Source organism: Rhinatrema bivittatum, chromosome 6, assembly GCF_901001135.1.
Source record: "Rhinatrema bivittatum chromosome 6, aRhiBiv1.1, whole genome shotgun sequence".
NCBI lineage: Eukaryota > Metazoa > Chordata > Amphibia > Gymnophiona > Rhinatrematidae > Rhinatrema > Rhinatrema bivittatum.
Window position 1 is genome coordinate 370,137,776 of NC_042620.1, and position 23,128 is coordinate 370,160,903.

A 23,128-nucleotide genomic window follows, 5' to 3' on the forward strand; every position below is an offset into this window, starting at 1 on the left:
CAAAATCCTCCCATTTGGACTTCCTCTGCCCCAAGAGTCTTCACAAAATCGTTCCGGGATACATCTATGCCCCTACCTGGATGACTAATTAATAGCAGCACCAAATGAAAAACCCTTAGTCTCACACCAAGCAAATTATACTCTGCTTATAGAGGTTGGGGTTTCTTATCAATTATGAGAAATCCGTGCTCCTCCCCTCACAACGGATACAATTTATAGGCGCACAGATAGATTCCATTGAATTCAGAGCATATATCGTGCTCACGAGAGAGCCCTGAAACTTCGCTTGCAGCAAACAGATTTCTGCAACACAGAAAGATGCCAATTCAACACGTCGTGGTGCTGCTAGTGTTAGGTTCGTGGATCCTTGGGCTGGCTGGGACTGCAGGTGTTGCGCTGTGGGAACCCACAGTGAGCGTCGCAGCCGGGAGGTAGCGCTGAGGAGAGACTCCGAAGGAGTCTTCACCACTGGAAGCCCGAGGTCCCCCCAGGAGAAGCCCGTGAGGACCCGAGCCACTGGGGCTTAGGAGAAACCTCCGGGCGAGTGGAGAACGGGTACCTGTGACAGTGGCGAGAGATGAGGCCGAAGTCCAGGAACAAGCCAAGGTCGGGAGCCAGAAGTCAGATGTCGGAAGCCAAAACCAGGAACGGAAGCTGAAGCTGGAGTCGATGAACGAAGCAATATCAGGAGCCAGGAGTCAGATGTCGGAAGCCAAAACCAGGAACGGACGCTGAAGCTGGAGTCAATGAGCAAAGCAAGGTCATGAGCCAGGAGTCAGACGTCAGGAAAAAGCAGGAAGCACAACTAGCTACTCCGAAGAGTGAACCTTGTTGCAAGGCAAGGGCTAGCTGTGACTGCCGGGTTAAAATAATCCGGCAGCGTCTGACGTCACCTGGGAGGCTGTCTTCCTGTTTCCCGCGCTGGCCCCTTTAAATCAGAAGTCCCGGCGCGCGCGCCTAGGGGGCAGGACCAGCTATGGATCGTCGACGGCGTCTCCCTCGCAGGGAGAAGGCCGCGGTAGGCCGCATTTTGGGCCTGGGTAGCCGGAGAGGAGCTCCCGCGGCTGGACCGGGCCGCATGGTGAGTGGAGGTCCCGGGGCACGGCCCAGGATCGCAACAGCTAGGTCATATGGCAGCTGCTTTCAACATAGTTTCTTTAACAAGATTACATATGTGTCGATTACAGTGGGGGCTCAAGAGTCAATGGTGTCAGTATCTTTAGTCTGTTGACCAAAATAAAAATGATGAAAGCAATGACTCAAGAAATAGTGTGGTGGCTACAACCAAACATATTACAAAAAGGCACTCCCTTACACCCTCATCTACACCAGCTGATCCTAACAATGGACACTTCCATAAAAGGGTGGGAGCTCACCTTCTGCACTACAAGTCACAAGGAAGAGCAAAACCACTGAATAAATCTAGAACTCAGGGCCATGTAAAATGCCCTCAGAGTCTTCCAGCACCTCCTCCAAGGCTTGTTCCTAATGATCCACATGGCAGCTAAGTAGCAATGTTCTACATAAACAAACAGGGAGGGACAGAGTCGTAAGCCCTTTGCGAGGAAGCCTTAACCATCTGGGAATGGGCATCCTCAGCCAACATTACTCTACAGGTAACGTACTTTGCCAGGGATTGTGAACACAGAAGCAGATCATCTCAGTAGAATATTCCAGCCTCATGAATGGTCCCTGTCGCAGTCAGTGGCAGATGCACTTTTCCAATGTTGAGGACAATCATGGATAGACCTTTTCGCAACAGAACAAAACAGGAAGGTTTGCAAGTTCTGCTCCATCTGACCAACTCCTCACCGAGAAACTCCTGATGTGTTCCTGTTGTCATGGAGCAGGGGATTACTCTATGTGTTTCCCCCAGTACCACTGATCCTCAGGACAGTTCAGAAGTGATTGTGAGATCAAGTCAGGATAATTCTAAGAGCCCCAGCATGGCCCAGACAGCCATGGTATGCGTATCTCATGCAGTACTCACACTCCCCTCCAGAAAAACTCGGGAGCAACCCAGAACTGCTTACACAGAAAGAGGGATATCTCCTTCATCCCTTGCATTCTGCTCTAAATCTAACTGCATGAATGTTGAACATATGACCTTGGCACACTGGAATCTTCCTGAACAGATTTCAAGATATCTTTCTGTCGACAAGGAAACCATCCACCAGACAGAACCATAGTTTCAAATGGCTTTGCTACTCCAGTTGTGTGCGCAGCATATCCTGCACTCCTTTACAGGCAGGCCTAGACACTTACTTTCATATCTGCACTACCTCTCAAACACTGGATTCGCTACTACATTGATTAGAGTGTATGTCAGTGCCATAGCAGCATACCATCATCGCGAAGACGGAGCATCAATCTCCATGCACCCATTAACATCCAGATTCATGTGAGGTCTTCTTCACCTACAGCTTCCACTAAAGCAGCCCCTTATTCCATGGGACATAAACATAGTCCTGACATCTCTAATGAAAACTCCTTTTGAACCATTGGAGTCAGCATCGTTGAAATTTCTCACCTGGACAGTTCTGTTCCTAGTGGTGGTGACCTCAGCTCGAAGAATACGTGAGATCATTTTCAACCTTATCTCCACTTTTTCTATGAGAAAGTTTCACTCCATCCACAACCAAAGTTCTTTCCAAAAATAGTATCACCATTCCATTTAAACCAAAATATCTCTAATTCTACCCAAAACCACACAGACATGAGGGAGAAATTGCTCTATACCTTAGATTGCAGAAGAGCTCTAGCGTATTACAAAAGATGTACTCAGACTCATAGGAAGAGTTCACAACTATTCATTTCCTACAATCCAAATAGGCTGGGTACACATGTAACAAAGCAAACGCTCTAATTGGATCATGGTGTGCATTAAACATTGTTATGCTACGCAATCACTCACTCTTTCAGATCCAGTAAAAGCTTACGAAGTTCGAGCAACAGCTGCATCCTTGGCACATTTAAATGATGTAGCTATTGAGGACATATGCAAAGCAGCAACCTGGTTGTTGATGCATACATTCACAACCTACTACTGCCTTGATGCTGCTGACAGCGTGGTAGAAACCGCAGTCCTTAAGCAAGCCTAGTCATCTTAGTTGCCTGTCCACAGAGGAACCTGGGTTGCAATACATTACAATTAAAAAAAAACAACAACAAATGAAACTTCTACTGTAACCTTCAGCTTAGGATTCCACATGGAGCATAGCTAATTCAGCCTGCTTATCAATGAGAAAAAAGCTAGCTTTGCTTACCGTAAATGGCATTTTCCGTAGATAGCAGGATGAATTAGCCATGTAAAACCTTCCCTGGACAGCAACCTGTACCAAAAATTTAACTAGCTTTGTTATGGACTGAAGAGAGTTCTGGAATGTTCGTTCACTTGGGAAGACCCGCATATGCTCAGTACACCAAAAACTTTAACTGACTTGAGAGACAACTCTGCAACATGCCGCCTGATGACGTCACCGGTGCTAGCTACGGAAAACACCATTTACAGTAAGCAAAATGTGCTTTTCCTTGAGTCCTGCCAGACAAGTACATGACCTTCCCAGACTGCAAATTGTTCTCAATGTCCATCCGGTTTCCTGTGGAAGTTGTTAAACTTCTGATCTTAATGAAGATATCTGTATGGTTCAGATATTTCTCAGCATTATTGCTTGTTAGGCATCTGGTTAACTGGTCTAAGTTTAAGAGGACTACTATCAGTTTTCTCCCTGGGAAATCCACTGATTAAGAAGTATATGGGGAGGAGTTAGAAGTTTAGCTTGTTACAGTGAATTCTGACAGTCTGGTGCAGCACAGGACGCAATATTGGGTGACATCATCAAACAAGTTGCTGTCTGCCTCCATCTGCTGGTAGGAGAGTATAACCCGCTTGTTTGGACTGGTCTGGCAGGATTAAGAAAAAAGGGTAAGACTAAATTTCACCATCCCCTTCAGCTTGTTTGCTAACCTTTATTTCTGTGGGATAGAATGGGAAAGGAAGTATCTGCAGATGTAAAAATATCCAAACATTTAATGTTTGAATCTGTTTTTCAGGAGAAATCTGTAAATCTATTGATTCTTAAAATACCCTGGGTGGTGAATGAGGTAAATTTTCTGTAGCAGAATGGCATTCACTGTGGAAATTAAAAAAAAATGAAATCTTTGGTTCAGAAACTGGGAGAGGCATCAACAAGAATACTGGAATTTAAATGGAAGTCCAGAAAAAATAATATGAAGAAAAGGCACTAGGATTTCTTGTAGTTTGCAAAATTGCAAAACGCAGCATTCTCTTTGACAGTTTGAAAAAATAAAAACCCCATGGTTAGTCTAGTTGTTGCGACCGTCGCTGCCCGATGTCTCCACTCCACCCACCTTACCGCATTGGCGACTCCCTCCGGGGTTGATGGACGGCTGGCTGCCGCGGCGTTCTTCGGCCGCCCTCGTCCAGCATCTCCGGGCCGGCCCGACGCTTCAATCCGCCATGTTGACCTGATGCCTGACCGGTGGTCCCTCTCGGGATCTTCCCGCAGGGACGTGGTCATCTGCCACCGGCCCAAGGATCCACCCACAACGCTCCTAAATAATAACACTAGCTCAGCCTCTCTTACCTAATCTAAAGGGAAGGAAGAGGATACTTCTGATCAAAGGTCAGATGAGGTCCTGTCAGGCTGAGGTTTTTATTTGCTAGTCATTTTCAGTGACAGACAGGGCCAGCGGAAGCACTAGGCGAGCTAGGCCTGGGCCTAGGGCACCAATCTCCCCTCCTCTTTGCCGACCCCGCTTGCGAGAGGTAGGAGCTGGGGCTACGACCTGGGGCGGGGGGTATTGGATTGACCGAGGGGGGAGGGGGTGCAGCGCAAGGCATAAGGTGCCTAAGGCGTCTAATCCCCTGGTGACAGATATTATCACTTCTAATCTGCTCAACTTCATTCTCCTGCAGGTCGGGTCACCTGAGGACTTTCTCACCAACACCCCAAGGATACTTTGCTAGTCAGCCACCATGGGTAGTACCTGCATAACCAAGCATTAAATGATTCATTAAATTGACATTGCCAAGAGTGTCACATGCTCGTTGGCTATAATGAAGACAAGAGGTGCAGTTAGTGAGGAGTTGCTTTGTTCCAGCTCAATCCAGAGCCACCTTTGTCTGGCTATTGACAGTCACAACAAGCTAAATATTGCCAGTGTTCTCGAACTCTGCAGAGGCAGTGAAAGAGAAGTTTAAAGAACAGAGAGTTGCAGCTGGATTATTTTGAATTTCTCTGTGATTACGAACAATAAAGTAGGGATCACTGAGTTTTGTATAATCCTGTCAGTTACATAATTGTAGTGTCCTCAAAGATTTGTATCTTTAAATATTTGGTAGCTTTTTAAGGGTATTATATCTACCCAGCTACTTTGTTGATTTGGTTTTAATGTGTTGTAATGTTCCCACCAGTTCAGTCACCTGCGTTTTACCTCAACTCCGCATCTCAGCAGACATTTCCAGGATTCGATGGCCTTTTCTTGCTTCTGAACTTGTTTCTTGTAACTCATTATCAATTACATTTTAAATTCAGGTGCCTAAGGCCCTGCAGTTCAGTGGCAGAACTCACTGAGAGTTTATTTATTTATTTAGATTTATTTTTTGCTATAGGCTATATTAGAACAGCAGTACTAGATAGATCATACAAGAAAACATATATAATTAAAATAGTACAATATATATTTAAAACATACAAATCATCCAACACCATGGTTATTTTATATTATCAGCTTTGTATATTATATTTTGTTGTAAACTGCTTAGCAGTTTTTCTGATATAGACAGTATAAAAAACCTGTAAGATAAATAAATTTCAGCACCGACTTCTCCATATCTACCCAATATTACCCCATGAATCCTTCATGAAAAGGCCTCTGTAACAGAACAGATTTCATTTTTTTACGAAAAATTTATAATCTGACATTAGCTGCGAGGGACCTGCTGCAGAAAATAAACTGTGACAGGTTTCAAGAAGATGTCTCCCTCAGAGAAGGAGCAACTAACAAATGCTTTCCTGTAGTATGTAGGGGCCTTGAAGAACCTTAGGGGCCGATGCAATAAATTTGCATAGAAAGCGGGCGCTGAACAGTCAGCGCCCGCTTTCTTAATGCGACCCCCTATTTAAATTAGGGGGTCGCGTTAGCAAGGAGGCGCTAGGCGCCCCTAGTGCCTCCTTGCTAATGAGAACCCGATTGACATCGACGGTCCACCGGTTAGGAAAACGGACGTGGAGTTTATCAGTGTCGGTGTTCCTAAACACTGCACAGCCAAGAGAATGAATATTTGTTATCTACTGTAAACCGGTTTCATATGTTCGCATGAAAAATTCGGTATATAAAAATTATTAAATAAATAAATAAAATAAATTCAGGAAACAGACTCTTGTCATTTGAGCATCCATTTCCTGCACCCGACTGCCAGTGGGGTTTTTTTTTCTATTTTTTAACTTTATTTAATTTTGTTTTTCCTTCTACTTAATATCGCAACAATATTAAGTAGGAGGCAGTACAGAAAAGCAGTTTTTTCTGCTTTTCTGTACTGGTTTAAGGAGCGCTCAGCAATTAATGCCAGCTCCAGGCAGGCATTAATTGCTGAGTACTACATATGTGTCCTAGACGCCCGTTTTTTTTTTTTTTTTGCATCTGGAGTGAATGCTAATAGCTCAGTCACATGCATTTGCATGTGATTAGTGCTATTAGACTCACTCCGCTTCCGGACGCACGTTGAATAGGCACTAATGCCCTTATTACATTAGGGGATTCATTAGCACCTATTTGCGACTGCTGGACCGCTGGTTATACAGTGCGCTCGGCTGAGCGCACTGTATCGCATCGGCCCCTTACATAGGTAATAAGTCAACAAGATTGCTTGCCCGTCCCCCTTGCAAGCATTAGAAAACAAACAAGGCAGTTTGAACTTCATTCTTTGAGCTACTGGCAGCCAATGCAGTTGCTGCAGTAAAGGAATGGCATGAATTCTTTGCAGGCAACCAAGAACCAGGCATGCTGCTGCACTCTGAAGTGTCTACAAAGTCTTAATTCGATTCTTGGGGGCCCAATCAGCATAGAATTACAATGGTCTATTGTTGTCAGGACCAAAACCTGTACAATAGTCTGAAAATCATCCCTGGAGGGCCGCCAACTGAGATGTGCGCTTGGAGCCTCTCTCTCTGCTTACCTCTCTTTTTGGATTGTTTTTTTTACCTAATGCCTCACACTAAGCAGAAAGCCAAATTGAGGGAGAATATTACTAGTTCTCCCTTGCTGGACTTGTCCCAACCCCGAATTGAGGGGTTCTTCATCACAACGCCAGCATTGACCCCAGTAGTGATGGCTTTTGCAGAGGATAACTGTGAGCGGACGTCTTCCCTGCTGGCTGAAGAGATCTCACTTAGCCCAAGTGCGCCGGCCACTCCATCTCCCCCTCACCATGGAGTGCTACTACCACTGAACTTATTGTTGGCTCCCCTGGAGGTGAGTCGCGGAGCCTCGACTTTGACACGGGTGGTTGTGGAGGAGGCTGGAAGCCCTGTGTTTTCCTCCATGAAGGCGAGTTTGCTAACTGCTGAAGAGAATGTCCCTGGTTCAGAGGCGTTCGGAGCGGCTGTTCCTTTGCCTTCGACCCTGACATCGGCCCCTTCTGATGGTCTGGGAGAAGGTGTGTTTCAGAGTGGAGGTGATGCGGTGACCGTCCTGGTTGGTAAGCTTGGACTGTGTAACCCCCCCCCGTGATTACTCTAGAAGTTTTATGGAATGCCTTAGTGACTTTGAAAACTTCCATTTCTTCATTAACTAAGGTTATTTTGGATACCAATAATCAAGTTTTACTTAATTCAAATATGGTTTCATCCCAGGAAACTAAGCTTTTGGCATTGGACACATGGGTTGTTTCCCTTGAAAAAACTCAGCAAAACGTGGTTCAATCTGATTTGATATACTCCAAGAAGCTTGAAAATATTGAACATGCTTTGCGATCTCTTAATTTGAGAATTCTAAATTTTCCTGTTATTAAATTGATTTCTCCTGCAGATTTGTTTTGAAATTATATTTCTGAGGGGGCGCTGTTTTAGCAGCTGATGAGAGAGGTTGTCTAACTGCTTGGCTCCGTCCTCCACAAGCATATATACCCAACTAAATAGTGTTTTTTCCCTAAATTTTGGTCTGCTTTCAAACTCAGGTGCCTGGTTTATCATTTTTGACAACAATCATGAGTGCCAAACGTAAGACCATCGATTTGAAACAGTTTTCCTATGGGAATATCTCCACGGAGCTAGGCCCAGATAGTGAAGATCAAGCGGTGCTCGATTTGCGTGGGGGCGAGCCTTCGGATGGGGAACACGGTGAGTCTCAAACTGTGGACTTACCTCCCACTGCAGAACCGCTAACCCGGGATGAGATACGGCAGTGGTTTTTAGAATTATGAGCGGACATAAGGCAAAATAAGCTGGAAATAATGGCATCCATTGCCTATTTAAAAGAAGACTTAGCGGCGCTGGGAACAAGGGTTGATGAAATCGACATGTGTCGATAGCCATTGGGACGCTTTTAACCATCTGAGCACCCAGCAATCCTCTATCAATACAGACATTCAACATTTGCATGAAAAGGTGGAAGACCTTGAAAATAGGAGTCGGAGGAGCAACTTAAGAATCCACGGGGTCCCAGAAACCCCTGAATTCTCTGACGCATGTAAAACAGCTCATCAAATTTGCTCAAATATACAATCGCAGGAAAGTGAGAAAGGCACGACCTCAGATTCAACATCCATAGAGATGCGTTTGGAGCAGGCGCACCGTGCACTTGGGCAGTGAAGGGATCAGAAACCACGAGATATTATTTTGTGCTTCCACAGCATTTCTCAGAAAGAGAAGATTTATTATATTGCACGACATTTGAAGGAAGTAAAGAGGCAGAATCACACCCTATCTTTCAGGATCTTTCCCCAATCACGCTTAAAAAGCGTTTCGAACTGTGAGAAGTAACAACCAATTTGAGAGCATGTGCGATCCGCTACAGATGGACATACCCATTTGGGCTTCAGTTTCAGGTCCCCGGTGTAACATATCGCATCAAAAGCATTGCAGAGGCTCATGAGGCTTTTCAACAGGCGCAGCTTCAAATCAACTTCCAAGCACCCAAAATGGCTGCCGCTACACATAAACTTGATACCGCACCACGCTGGCAAAGAGCGGATAAAGGTGGCAAGCGGCTCCGGCGTCAATCGGATGCTAGGCATTCACCTGTACAGGACCAAGGCTGATATTTTTTCACTCAATTTTTTGGAATGAAGGATGCCATCGGTAACCTAGAGTGACTTATTTCCCATTCTCCAGCACAACTTTATTCTTCAGGACGGTCTGATCAACTTTTTATACTTTGGTTTTCATGTAGGAGTTTCAGGGTTTTTTGACTTTTTATAATTCTTTATGGTTGGGTTTACCAGTTGTTGTTATTCTCATCTTCCTCTTCCTCGATCCGGTCCGGTCCAGTCCTCCTACAGCAGATCGACGCCTTCCTATCAACGCCAAGTCGCGCAGGTGACCTCACTCCGGCGCGACCGCCCGAGATTTAAAGAACCCGCACGCTCCTAGGCGCCCTCAGCCGCAGACTGCAGCTGGGAGAGAGGCCTGCGCAGCCGGCGCTTGAGCCCATCGGGGTAAGGCCCTTTACTCTCGCCCTACCTCCGTGGGCCCTCGCGCCGACCATGTGGGAGCTTTATACCATCTTCTTCTTCCTCGATCCGGTCCGGTCCTCCTACAGCAGATCGACAGCCTTCCCATCAACACCAAGTCGTGCCGGTGACCTCACTCCGGCGCGACCGCCCGAGATTTAAAGAACCCACACACTCCTAGGCGCCCTCTTCGCCGCAGACTGCAGATCCGAAGGAGGAAGCACAGGGATCGGGAGTAGGAGCTGGGAGAGAGGACCGCGCAGCCGGCGTTTGAGCCCATTGGGGTAAGGCCCTTTACTCTCGCCTACCTCCGTGGGCCCCCGCGCCGACCACGTGGGAGCTTTACACCATCTTCCTCTTCCTCGATCCGGTCCGGTCCTCCTACAGCAGATCGACTCCTTCCTATCAACGCTAAGTCGCGCCGGTGACCTCACTCCGGCGCGACTGCCCGAGATTTAAAGAACCCGCACGCTCCTAGGCGCCGCGCGCCGGGTGTCGCGTGCCAAAGGAGCGCAACAAAGGGGCTCGCCCCTTTGTGCGCCCCTTCATGCAGCCCCGAAGGACATCACAGAATCCTTGATTTCTATTGAATAAAAATACCCTCATAAACCTGTTTCTCCTCCCCGGCCCACCTTTGTCAGGGGTTTGCCACACGTATCTCCAGTTCCACAGCAGCTAGAAAACGAGGTAGAGAAAATCGACCTAAGGAAGAGGCGGACCCTTCGTGGTGAGTTAACCGTTCCCCGGAGAGGCACCAGTCTTATCAGAGGGCACCATCAATTTATTCAAACCTTTAAACCCTCTCTCCAGAAGGAGCGCGTTCTAAGAGGCCTGCACCCCTGTGAGCCTTAAGACAGGGAACTTCTAGCCATTTGGAACCACTACCGGAATCCTTTCCACTACTATACTGGAGCCTCCCAGGCATTCAGCAATTCTCCACTCTCTTCTAGCCGCCCTTAACATTCCTCTCTTACAGTAAGCATCCAGCACTCATCTGCACCAATCAACCATCCAGCACTCACCTCTTCTAACAACCAGCCAACACTCTTCTCCACCAGCAACCACCGAGCACACCATTTCCTTCAGCAATCACCCAGAACTCATCTCATCCAACAATCTGCCAGCAGGCATCTCTATTCAACAACCTTCGATCTTCCATCTCCTCCAGAAATCATTCAAATTACTCCAAAAGTCACCATGATACAAATGCACTCCATCCCCATTATCTCACACCCAATCCTTAACAGAAACAAACTACCCACACACAATTTTCAACGCTCAAAGAGATCACTGATTCCCATCATGATCTCTCCTCTAACCCAATTCCTGGGGCTCTCATTAATCACCCTAACTCTTCTCAACTCCCAATCCCTCTCAAAAAAATCACACTTGCTCAACGACTACCTCTTAGACTCCCAACCTGATATATGTGTTATAACCGAAACATGGCTGCAAAACACAGATACAGTTCTAATCAACCAATTACCAATAAAACTCTGAAAGTGGCAAAAGCGATGGACAAGTTTTACCTCCTACCGTAGGACGCCTTGGAGTTGATGAGAGTGCCTAAGGTGGATGCAGCGGTAGCAGCAGTCACGAAAAAGACCACCATCCCGGTTACAGGGGAATGGCCCTTAAGGATTTGCAGGATCGCAAGCTGGAGGTCCAACTGAAGAAAATTTTGAAGTCTCCGCGCTGGGAGTCCGCACGGTTATGAGCTGTAATTTTTCTTTACGCGCAGGTCTCCATTGGGTGCAACAGCTGCTAGCCAACGAGGCACTTTCATAAGAGGAGGCGCTACAGGTGGGGTGACTTGAGGCTGTGATTGCCTATAGTGCGGATGCCTTTAATGATCTCCTTCGCACATCGGCCAGGTCCATGGTGTCGGCGGTGTCGGCGCGGCGTTTGTTGTGGCTCCGCAACTGGGCAGCAGATGTTTCATCTAAGTTGTAGCTGGGTTCTTTGCCCTTTAAGGGCAAGCTACTTTTTGGAAAAGAACTGGAGGATCTGATTCAGTCTTTAGGCAAGAATAAGGTGCATCGGTTACCGGAGAATAGGCCGAAATCACGGGGGTCCTTTGCTACACGATCCCGATTTCACGGAAATTGGAGACCTCAGACATCCAGGGGGTCCGTCTCTGCCTTCCGGCATAATGCCAGCCGGCAGCAGGCGTACTCTCAATCCTTTTGAGGGTGATGCTTCGGTAGACCTTGTGCCAACCAGAACGTACCAGGCGGAAAGCCCTCACAATGATGTGCAGCCGGTCCATTCCTCGGTACCAGTGATGGGAGGCAGGTTGTCTCTATTTTACGAGGAATGGGCCAAAATCACATCGGATCAGTGGGTCCTCACTGTGTTAAGACACAGCTACGCGTTAGATTTTGCTTGCCAACCCCGCCAACGGTTTCTGGTCTCGCCATGCGGTATTACACCAAATCATCGGGCAATAAAGGAGACTCTACAGCGGCTGCTCGACCTCTGAGCCATTGTTCCAGTTCCTTCTGCGGAACTTCGGAGAGGCCGGTATTCCATTTATTTCGTGGTGCCAAAGAAAGAAGGAACCTTCCGACCCATACTCTATTTAAAAAGGGTCAACAGATGCCTCCGGATCCCCCGGTTCCTGATGGAGAGTACTGAGAGGAGAGGAGAGGACCACCTTGCTAGAAATCAGTAAGTTTTTGCTTGGGACATTGTTTTTTTTAAAAGTATTGGGGCATTAACTATTTGGGAATATTAGTGTGTTTGTGCTTTTAATAGTCAGTAAGGCAGCGAATAAACAGAAGTTAGACTGTTTGTAATTTTAAATAGTCAGTCAGTAAGGCAGTTAGAAAGCAGAAGTTAGAGTTTGTATATTAAAAATAAAAAATACAAAACAAAATAGAGAAAAGTAGCCAGAAGCTAGAAATAAGCTAGGAGCAGTGTATACCTAAGTAAAAAGGTTGATAAGTTCAGTTCAGTTACTCTCCTTGGAAAGGTGTTGAGGTAGTGTGATTTGGTTTGATTAGGTACCAACATTTGTTAATCAAGAGAGCAGCGAGTCACTCTGGCTGACTAACTGAAGTTAGACTGTTTGTATTTCCCAACCCTCACCCACCCACCCCTAGCTCGTCCTTTAATTTATAGGCAGGTGCCATTTACAAAAAAAACCCCAAAACACAAACAAACAAAAGCAAAACTTATTGAGAGTTTGATCATTCCCCTGCAGGCCACTACTAGACATATAGTGAATTCACTAATACATTTAAAGGACATTAATTAGACACATTCCTACTCCCATAGCAACCTAAAAACTTAAGTAGGAACTGAACAAATTTGAGATGAAGGCAGCAGTCCAGCAGCAAGAGGAGGGCTTCCCAGTCTTCTGCATTGAGTGTCATATGTATGATTTTTTACCTGCCAGTGAGAAATTGTACATGTGCATGCGATGCAAAGAACTCCTGGCTCTCAGAGAACGAGTCCGATCTCTGGAGGCTAGGGTGGCAGACCTGGAGGAGCTGAGGCAGACAGAGAGGTATATAGACGAGACCTTCAGGGACATAGTAGCCAAATCCCAACTTCAGACTGGCAGCCCTGGTGCTGCCTTGGAGGAAGAAGGTCTCATGATTGGAGAGCATCAAACTGGTGCAGCAGGAAAGGAACCTGTAGCAAGGACCTGCTCTCCAGGTGATGCATTGTCTTTTCGCACCAAGGATATCTCCTCAAGGCCTACTGCCCAGGAAGGAAGGGTTAGGTCGGCCGTCATAGTTGGTGATTCGATTATTAGGAATGTAGACGGCTGGGTGGCTGGTGGGCGTGAGGATCTCCTGATAACATGCCTACCTGGTGCAAAGGTGGCGGACCTCACGTGTCACCTAGATAGGATTTTAGACAGTGCTGGGGAGGAGCCGGCTGTCATGGTACATGTAAGCACCAACGACATAGGAAAATGTGGGAGGGAGGTTCTGGAAGCCAAATTTAGGCTCTTAGGTAGAAAGCTTAAATCCAGAACCTCCAGGGTAGCATTCTCTGAAATGCTCCCTGTTCCACGCGCAGGTCCCCAGAGGCAGGCACAACTCCGGAGTCTCAATGCGTGGATGAGACAATGGTGCAAGGAAGAGGGATTCAGTTTTGTTAGGAACTGGGGAACCTTTTGCGGAAGGGGGAGTCTCTTCCGAAGGGATGGGCTCCACCTTAACCAGGGTGGGACCAGACTGCTGGCGCTAACCTTTAAAAAGGAGATAGAGCAGCTTTTAAACTAGAACAAAGGGGAAAGCCGACAGTCGCTCGGCAGCACATGGTTCCTAGAGAGGTATCTTCAAAGGTTACTAATGATGCATTAGAATTAGGGCATCCCGACAGTGAGGTTCCAATAATAAGAAAAGTAGTCCAAGTGCCTGTAGCTAAAAACTCACCTGAGCTAAAAAATTCTAGCTTATCCCTATCAATTAAAAAGCAGAATGAAAATACAAACAAAAAACAAACTTTGAAATGATTGTATGCTAATGCCAGAAGTGTAAGATGGGAGAATTAGAATGTATAGCAGTGAGTGGTGACATAGACTTAATTGGCATCTCAGAGACATGGTGGAAGGAGGACAACCAATGGGACAGTGCTATACCGGGGTACAAATTATATCGCAATGACAGAGAGGAGCACCCGGGAGGTGGTGTGGCGCTTTATGTCCGGTATGGCATAGAGTCCAACAGGATAAACATCTTGCATAAGATTAAATGCACAATTGAATCTTTATGGGTAGAAATCCCTTGTGTGTCGGGGAAGATTATAGTGATAGGAGTATACTACCGTCCACCTGGTCAAGATGGTGAGACTAACCGTGAAATTCTAAGAGAAATTAGGGAAGCTAACCAAATTGGTAGTGCGGTAATAATGGGAGACTTCAATTACCAAATCCAAAAATTCTCTTACTATATGATCCCACGATTAGCACAATCTAAATAAGAAACGTGGTACTGAAAGATTTTTCAATTTATAAAGCTGTATGTAAACAATGCTTATATGTATTTAGACTGTAAATTTAAGGACCATCATACCACCCATAGTGCTCACAAGTTAAAACTTGTATTTCATGCACTTCAATTGGATCACTTTTAATCATTGGTCCGAATCAGCTAGCATCCAATATATTAGTTTTCAATGTTCAAAAGAATTTTTTTGGTTTTTTAAGCATATATATTTAAAAACAAATGAATTTCCCTTCTGTGGCCGTCGGGGTTAATCGTCCGACGCGCACGTTTCGCAACACTGCTGCTTCAGAGACATCAGTTCAAAACTCTCCTGATCCAGCACTCCCCTTCTGATTCTTTAACGGGGGTGTACCTCAGCGATGTGGGTTTGTGCGATGCTGCGGGTCCATCAATTTTTCAGACCCGACGCCATTTCCCCGCTTAGACTTCAATTACCCCAATATTGACTGGGTAAATGTATCTTCGGTACATGCTAGAGATATAAAGTTCCTGGATGGAATAAATGACATTTTTATGGAGCAAATGGTTCAGTAACCGACAAGAGAGGGAGCAATTTTAGATCTAATTCTCAGTGGAGCACAGGATTTAGTGAGAGAGGTAACGGTGGCTAGGCAATAGTGATCATAATATGATCAAATTTGATTTAATGACTGGAAGGGGGACAGTAAGCAAATCCACGGCTCTCGTGCTAAACTTTCAAAAGGGAAACTTTGATAAAATGAGAAGAATTGTTAGAAAAAAACTGAAAGGAGCAGCTACAAAGCTGGGCTGCATGCATCCCATTGATAGGAAGTGGATCCATTGAAGGTCCAGATTCAAGGCTCAAATGTTGTGTAACGTGCACAGCAGGTACTTAGCTCAATTTTCTTTGGCACTGGAGGCCGATGCGGAACTTTTGCTTTTTAACATTAGAAAAAAATCCGCAATATGAACCTTTTTTTTTTTTCTCAATCTCTTTTGCGGTCTCATTTGCAGCTTCAGTAGGGAAGTGTAGCACATTGTGATGTCATCAGGCGGGCCTTCCAACGTGTTGACCGTTCCGAAGGCTGTCACCTGATGCTGCCCAAAAATCACCTTGCTCAGTTTTTCTCAGGGCATGACCTGAAATGTTACAGTATGTCTTACTGGGTTTGCAAAGCCATGGCAGGGTCGGTTCTTGGGATGTGCAGCCCGTGCAGTCGCCCGGAGCACTGCCGCTTCAGGGACATGGCGGCGGCGGCTTTGAAGGTGCAGTGCTCCAGGTGGGGCACTGCTCCCTCGCCATGGAGAACTGGCTGCTGCTGGATTTTTGAAGAGGGCACCACGGCTCTCAGCATCCCCCGGGAGAGGAGTCCAGAAGTCACCGCAAGCGATCCAGGGATTGACGTCCACAGCCCCAGTTTCCAGAGGCCCCGCACCCTTTGCAGTAGAGGAGGACCGGAAGGCTCATCTGCATACTGCTCCCAGCATCCCCCGGGAGAGGAGTCCAGAAGTCACCACAAGCGATCCAGGGATTGACGTCCACAGCCCCAGCTTCCAGAGGCCCCGCACCCTTGGCAGTAGAGGAGGACCAGAAGGCTCATCTGCATACTGCTCCCAGCATCCCCCGGGAGAGAAGTCCAGAAGTCATCGCAAGCGATCCAGGGACTGACGTCCATGGCCCCAGCTTCCAGAGGCCCCACACCCTTTGCAATAGAGGAGGACTGGAAGGCTCATCTGCATACTGCTCCCAGCATCCCCCGGGAGAGGAGTCCAGAAGTCACTGCAAGCGATCCAGTGATTGACGTCCACAGCCCCAGCTTCCAGAGGCCCCGCACCCTTTGCAGTAGAGGAGGACCGGAAGGCTCATCTGCATACTGCTCCCAGCATCCCCCGGGAGAGGAGTCCAGAAGTCACTGCAAGCGATCCAGTGATTGACGTCCACAGCCCCAGCTTCCAGAGGCCCCGCACCCTTTGCAGTAGAGGAGGACTGGAAGGCTCATCTGTATACTGCTCCCAGCATCCCCCGGGAGAGGAGTCCAAAAGTCACCGCAAGCGATCCAGGGATTGACGTCCACAGCCCCAGCTTCCAGAGGCCCCGCACCCTTTGCAGTAGAGGAGGACCGGAAGGCTCATCTGCATACTGCTCCCAGCATCCCCCGGGAGAGGAGTCCAGAAGTCACCACAAGCGATCCAGGGATTGACATCCACAGCCCCAGCTTCCAGAGTGAAGATTAATTTATAGGTGGTTAAAGAGGATTGGTAAGTATAGTTCTCACAGGACAAGCAGGATGGTTGTCCTCACAAATGGGAGGGTGACATCGAAGGTGGAGCCCACCACGGAAAACTTCTGTCAAAGTTTAAAAGAACTTTGACTGGCCCCTACTGGGCATGCCCAGCACGGCACTGACCCTGCAGCCAGCAGGGGTCTCCCTTCAGTCTTCTTTTTTCCGCGCAGCAGTTGCCACGCGGTGAAAGGAGCTCTTCTACCACGTTCCTGACAGGAATTCGGTTCTTTTCTTTCCGAAGAAAATTTGCCCCTCAGGGGTCTCCCTTCGACAAATTTTTTTCAGCTTCGCGGAATCCGGTAAGTTTTTTGCCATTTTTTATCGACTTCCGTCGATTTTGGCCCTCGAGGCCTGTTGGCAATTGCCGATCCCGCGGCTAAATTTTGGCCTAAAGCCATGGCGACGGGGTTCCGTCGATGTCCGGATTGCACCCGGACTATGTCAATCACAGACCCCCACAGGGTCTGAGTTTTGTGTTTGGGTAGTGAGCATGATGTCCTGACTTGCACTAAATGTGCCCTAATGACACCCAAAGGTCGCAAAGCCAGGATGGAGAAGATGGGGCTCCTCTTCCATGCACCCACCCCAACGCCATCGATAGCATCGACGTCATCGGGACCGGCACCGTCGAAGTTGCACCATCATCGTCAACCCTCCGGTGACCGTCCTCCATCGATTACTTCTCAGCCGTCGACTCCCGTCCCCTCCCCGGATGGGCGAGGAGATCGGAAGGATAAACATCGCCATCGACGGCACAAGTCTCGGCCCGTCGAGGATCCAGAACCATCGACCTCTGTACAGGCCGAGCCACCGACAAAAAAGCCTCGGTCCGACCTGGCACCGTCTACGTCTCGATCGCAGGCACCGAGGAAACCCTCACCCTCTCCGGGTGTGGGAGCCGTCCCTCCGGCTCTGCCTCAGCCTCCCTCTCCCGTCGAGCCGGGTATTGTTACCCCTGGTCTCCGGGCAGAACTGGACCGGCTGGTCCAGGAGGCCATCGAAAAAGCGATGCGAAGGTTCCAACCTCCACCGACACCGATTCCGGCATCGATTCCGGCATCGATTCCGGCACCGACTCCGGCACCGACTCCGGCACCGAGGAGGGAACCGACCACCGAGCCTCTAGTGGAAGCGCTGGCACCGCTACTGCATCGCATGGAGGCACTCATGAAGGCCCTTCCATCGGTGATTCCAGTAGCACCGACGACTCCACCGTCTCCGACTGGATTCTCATCGGCAGGAGAAACACCGTTCCTGATTCCCCCTTCTGGGGTGGTCCCATCGGTGCCTTCTCGTATATCTCCACCGATTTATCCTTCAGCGCCATCGATTCCAAGACCGGCACCGATTCCATCGGCGCCCCCGAAGCCCTCGATGCCATACCCAATTCCGCCTTCAGCACCGATGCCTTCAAGATTTCACTCGATGCCGGCGGATCCTCAACCAGGTCCTTCAGGGCTTCAACCCCCACATGATCCCTACGATACCTGGGGTGATGATACATCTTCTGACACCGATTTGCCTTCACCACCATCTCCTACAGAGAGTAGAAAACGTTCTCCTCCTGAGGATCTTTCTTTTATTAGTTTTGTGAAGGAGATGTCGGAAGTTGTACCTTTTCAGCTACAATCTGAAACCGATGACAGACACCAGATGATGGAACTGCTCCAATTTCTGGATGCTCCTAAAATCATCGCTTCCATCCCTATTCACCAGGTATTTCTGGATCTGTTGAAGAAAAACTGGGAATCTCCTTCATCTGTTTCCCCAGTTAACAAGAAAGCTGACTCAACATATCTCGTTCAGTCAACACCAGGATTTCAGAAGCCCCAACTAGATCACCGCTCGGTTGTAGTTGAGTCCGCGCAAAAGAAAGCCAAGCGTCTGAAATCACATTCTTCTACTCCACCTACCAAGGACAACAAATTCCTGGATAGTGTGGGACGGAAAGTGTATCATGGAGCTATGTTGATTTCACGCATAGCTTCATATCAACTTTATATGACTCAATACAACAGAGCCATCCTTAAGCAGATGCAAGACTACGCTGACACCTTGCCGGATCAATATCAACCACAGCTTCAAGCCCTTCTCCACAAAGGCTTTGAGGCAGGGAAGCACGAAATTAGAACAGCCTATGACATCTTTGATGCTTCCACAAAAGTTTCGGCCACAGCAATCTCAGCCAGACGTTGGGCTTGGTTAAAATCATCCAACCTTCGCCCAGAAGTCCAAGACCGTCTATCTGATTTACCCTGCTTAGGGGACAATTTGTTTGGAGAACAAATTCAGCAAATTGTAGCTGAATTAAAAGATCACCACGAGACGTTGAAACAGCTCTCTTCCATTCCAGCTGAGGTATCCTCCAAACAACCTCCAAAGAAGGACACTAAAAAGTCGTTCTTTCGTCCACGGCGTTATTATCCTCCATCGGCTAGGCCTCGACCTGCACGGTCCTCCAACAGAGCTCAGCCACGCCAGCCTCGGAAGCAAAGACCTACTGTAGCCCCACCCCCGGGACCTGCGGCGGGCCTTTGACTTCCCTGTAGAGAGCACATGCCAAACCCCTCTTCCAGACATCCCTGTGGGAGGTCGACTGTACCATTTTTTACAACACTGGATACAGATCACCTCAGATCAGTGGGTTTTAGCGATTATCGCACAGGGTTACCACCTCAACTTCGTCACTCTTCCAGCAGACTCCCCACCTCTTCAAGCATGGAGTCTAACCAGCCATTTGACTCAATTACAACAAGAAGTATTCCTTCTTCTACAATCAAATGCTATAGAACCCGTCCCTCCCTCTCAACGAGGAAAGGGATTCTACTCCAGGTACTTTCTAATACCAAAGAAATCAGGGGGGCTACGACCTATTTTGGACCTTCGAGCCCTCAACAAGTACCTTCAAAAAGAAAAGTTCAAGATGGTAACCCTAGGCTCACTTCTCCCTCTGCTGCAAAGGGGAGATTGGCTGTGCTCTCTCGACCTCAAAGACGCTTATACCCACATTGCGATAACACAATCTCATCGCAAGTACCTACGTTTTCTGGTGGGCCGGAACCATTACCAATATTGAGTACTTCCTTTCGGCCTGGCATCTGCACCGCGGGTCTTTACCAAATGCCTCGTTGTGGTAGCAGCATTCCTCAGGAAGGAAGGTGTCCACATCTACCCCTACCTGGACGATTGGCTAATCAGGGCCTCCACCCAACAGATTGCTCACTCCTCCCTAAAATTGACAATTCAAACACTCCTTTCCTTAGGGTTTCTTGTCAATTACGAGAAATCTTGCTTAGTCCCATCTCAAACCTTATCCTTCATTGGGGCAGACTTGGACACCTTACAGGCAAAAGCTTACCTTCCTCATCAAAGGGTTCAAACCCTAATATCCTTAGCTCGCCAGCTCCAGTCTCAAACCACAGCCACGGCTCGCCAGTTCCTCGTCCTCTTAGGACACATGGCATCCTCGGTTCAAGTCACTCCCATGACTCGACTAGCCATGAGAGTAACACAATGGACTCTGCGACACCAATGGATTCAAGCTTTTCAGCCTCTGTCCTCCATAGTCACAGTTACACAAGCGCTACGCCTGTCCTTAACCTGGTGGACAAATCGTGTCAACCTCCTTCAGGGCTTACCCTTTCTCCTACCAGATCCGCAGGTCATCCTAACCACCGACGCATCCCACATCGGTTGGGGAGCCCATGTAGATATTTTCCAAACTCAAGGAGTCTGGTCTCGAGAGGAAGCCAAACACCAGATAAATTTCTTGGAACTGAGAGCAATCCGCTACGCACTCAGAACTTTCCAAGCTCACCTATCGAATCAAGTCATCTTGATCCAAACGGACAACCAGGTGGCCATGTGGTACATAAACAAGCAGGGAGGCACAGGCTCCTTCCTTCTGTGTCAGGAAGCTGCGCAGATTTGGGCGGAAGCCCTCTCCCATTCTATGTACCTCAGGGCCACCTACCTGCCGGGAGTGGACAATGTATTGGCAGACCAACTAAGCCGTGTCTTCCAACCACACGAGTGGTCACTCAATCCCTTAGTAGCGACCTCTCTATTTCACAAATGGGGTTATCCCCACATAGACCTCTTTGCGTCCCCTCAGAACCACAAAGTGGACAATTACTGCTCCCTCATTCGGAGCCAACACTCTCGGCCCAGGGATGCCTTCTCCCTCAAGTGGGCAACCGGTCTGCTTTATGCATTCCCTCCACTTCCTCTTCTGTCGAGGACTCTCGTGAAGCTACGCCAGGACTGAGGAACCATGATCCTGATAGCACCTTACTGGCCACGCCAAGTATGGTTCCCCATACTCCAGGATCTCTCCATCCGCAGGCACATTCCCTTGGGAAACGACCCGCATCTCCTCACTCAAAACGACGGATGCCTCCTCCATCCCAACCTCCAAGCCTTGTCCCTGACGGCATGGATGTTGAAAGGTTAGTCCTTCAGCCTTTTAACCTTTCCGATTCAGTTTCTCGTGTCCTGATAGCTTCACGAAAGCCCTCCACCAGAAGGTCCTATTCATACAAATGGAAAAGGTATACATCATGGTGTGCTTCTCACTCCCTTGATCCCCTTTCCTGTCCAATCTCTGACTTCTTGGACTATTTATGGCATCTATCGGAATCAGGTCTTAAAACCTCTTACATAAGGATGCATGTCAGTGCGGTAGCCGCCTTCCATACAGGTATCGAGGGTGTCCCTATTTCAGTACAACCCCTGGTAACACGCTTTCTTAAGGGCTTGCTCCATCTGAAGCCACCTTTACGTCCTCCGGCCCCATCTTGGGACCTTAATCTGGTTCTTGGTCGTCTAATGAAACCACCTTTCGAACCTCTGTACTCCTGTGACTTGAAATATCTCACTTGGAAAGTGTTATTTCTTTTGGCTGTTACTTCAGCTCGCAGTGTTAGTGAATTACAGGCCCTAGTTACCTATCCGCCTTACACTAAGCTCCTGCAGGATCGAGCGGTACTCCGCACTCACCCTAAATTTTTACCTAAGGTAGTTTCGGAGTTTCATATCAATCAATCCATCATACTACCTATCTTTTTTCCCAGGCCCCACTCCAACTCCGGAGAACAGACTCTGCATACCCTAGACTGTAAACGGGCTCTAGCTTTTTACCTTGACCGTACAGTTTCTCACAGGAAGAGCACTCAATTATTCGTCTCTTTCCATCCTAACAAATTAGGACAACCTGTGGGTAAGCAGGCTCTTTCCTCCTGGTTGGCGGACTGCATCTCTTTTTGCTATCAGCAAGCTGGCATTCCTTTTCAAGACCGTGTTAAAGCACACTCTGTGAGGGCCATGGCGACTTCAGTGGCACACCTTCGTTCGGTGCCGCTTCCTGACATCTGCAAAGCTGCAACCTGGAGTTCTCTCCATACCTTTGCAGCCCACTATTGTTTGGACAAAGCTGGAAGACAGGACTCCATCTTCGGCCAATCTGTCTTGCGTAACCTTTTTCCAACCTGATGTACCAACACCCTTCCACCTGCCCGGTAGGGTGCGGATGCCCTTTCCAAAATTCTACCTCAGTTGTTGTGCCTGTTGCATGCTGTTGGGTGAATTTAGTGCAAGTCAGGACATCCTCAGCTCGGTACTCACCCATTTGTGAGGACAACCATCCTGCTTGTCCTGTGAGAAAGCAAATGTTGCTTACCTGATGTAACAGGTGTTCTCACAGGACAGCAGGATGTTAGTCCTCACGGATCCCGCCCGCCACCCCGCGGTGTTGGGTTCGTTTTATTTTTTCCTTTTTAGGCACTGCCTGTAGCTTTGAAAATCAGACTGAAGGGAGACCCCTGCTGGCTGCAGGGTCAGTGCCGTGCTGGGCATGCCCAGTAGGGGCCAGTCAAAGTTCTTTTAAACTTTGACAGAAGTTTTCCGTGGTGGGCTCCACCTTCGATGTCACCCTCCCATTTGTGAGGACTAACATCCTGCTGTCCTGTGAGAACACCTGTTACATCAGGTAAGCAACATTTGCTGTTTCAGAAATTTTTGGGCTTATAAAATTTGGTGAAAGGTGAAATTAAGGGATATATTCTTTAGAGTTTGTGTGTGTCTGAGGTAATAAGCACGCCAGAGATAGTTAATTCTAGGGTCTGTCTTTCCCACCTATTCAACCCTTGATTTTTAGGCACGAGACACCTTCTGATTAAAAATCAATCAAGGTCTTATCTAAATCATACTATTGTACCAGCCCTATT

General features: G+C 47.9%; 1 protein-coding gene across 6 annotated transcripts in view; it reads left to right on the forward strand.

Annotated features, from left to right (window-relative positions):
• Nucleotides 1–23,128, forward strand: part of GAB3 (GRB2 associated binding protein 3) — a 510,223-nt gene that overhangs the window by 277,527 nt on the left and 209,568 nt on the right. The window contains exon 1 of one of the 6 annotated variants that reach the window (XM_029607887.1): nt 2,459–3,510. The exons of the other annotated variants lie outside the window; for them this stretch is intronic. Within the exon in view, the coding sequence (XP_029463747.1) occupies nt 3,411–3,510 (100 nt within the window). The 5' untranslated portion in view covers nt 2,459–3,410. Of the gene's footprint in view, nt 1–2,458; nt 3,511–23,128 lie in introns of those variants that run through there. 6 annotated transcript variants of the gene reach the window in all.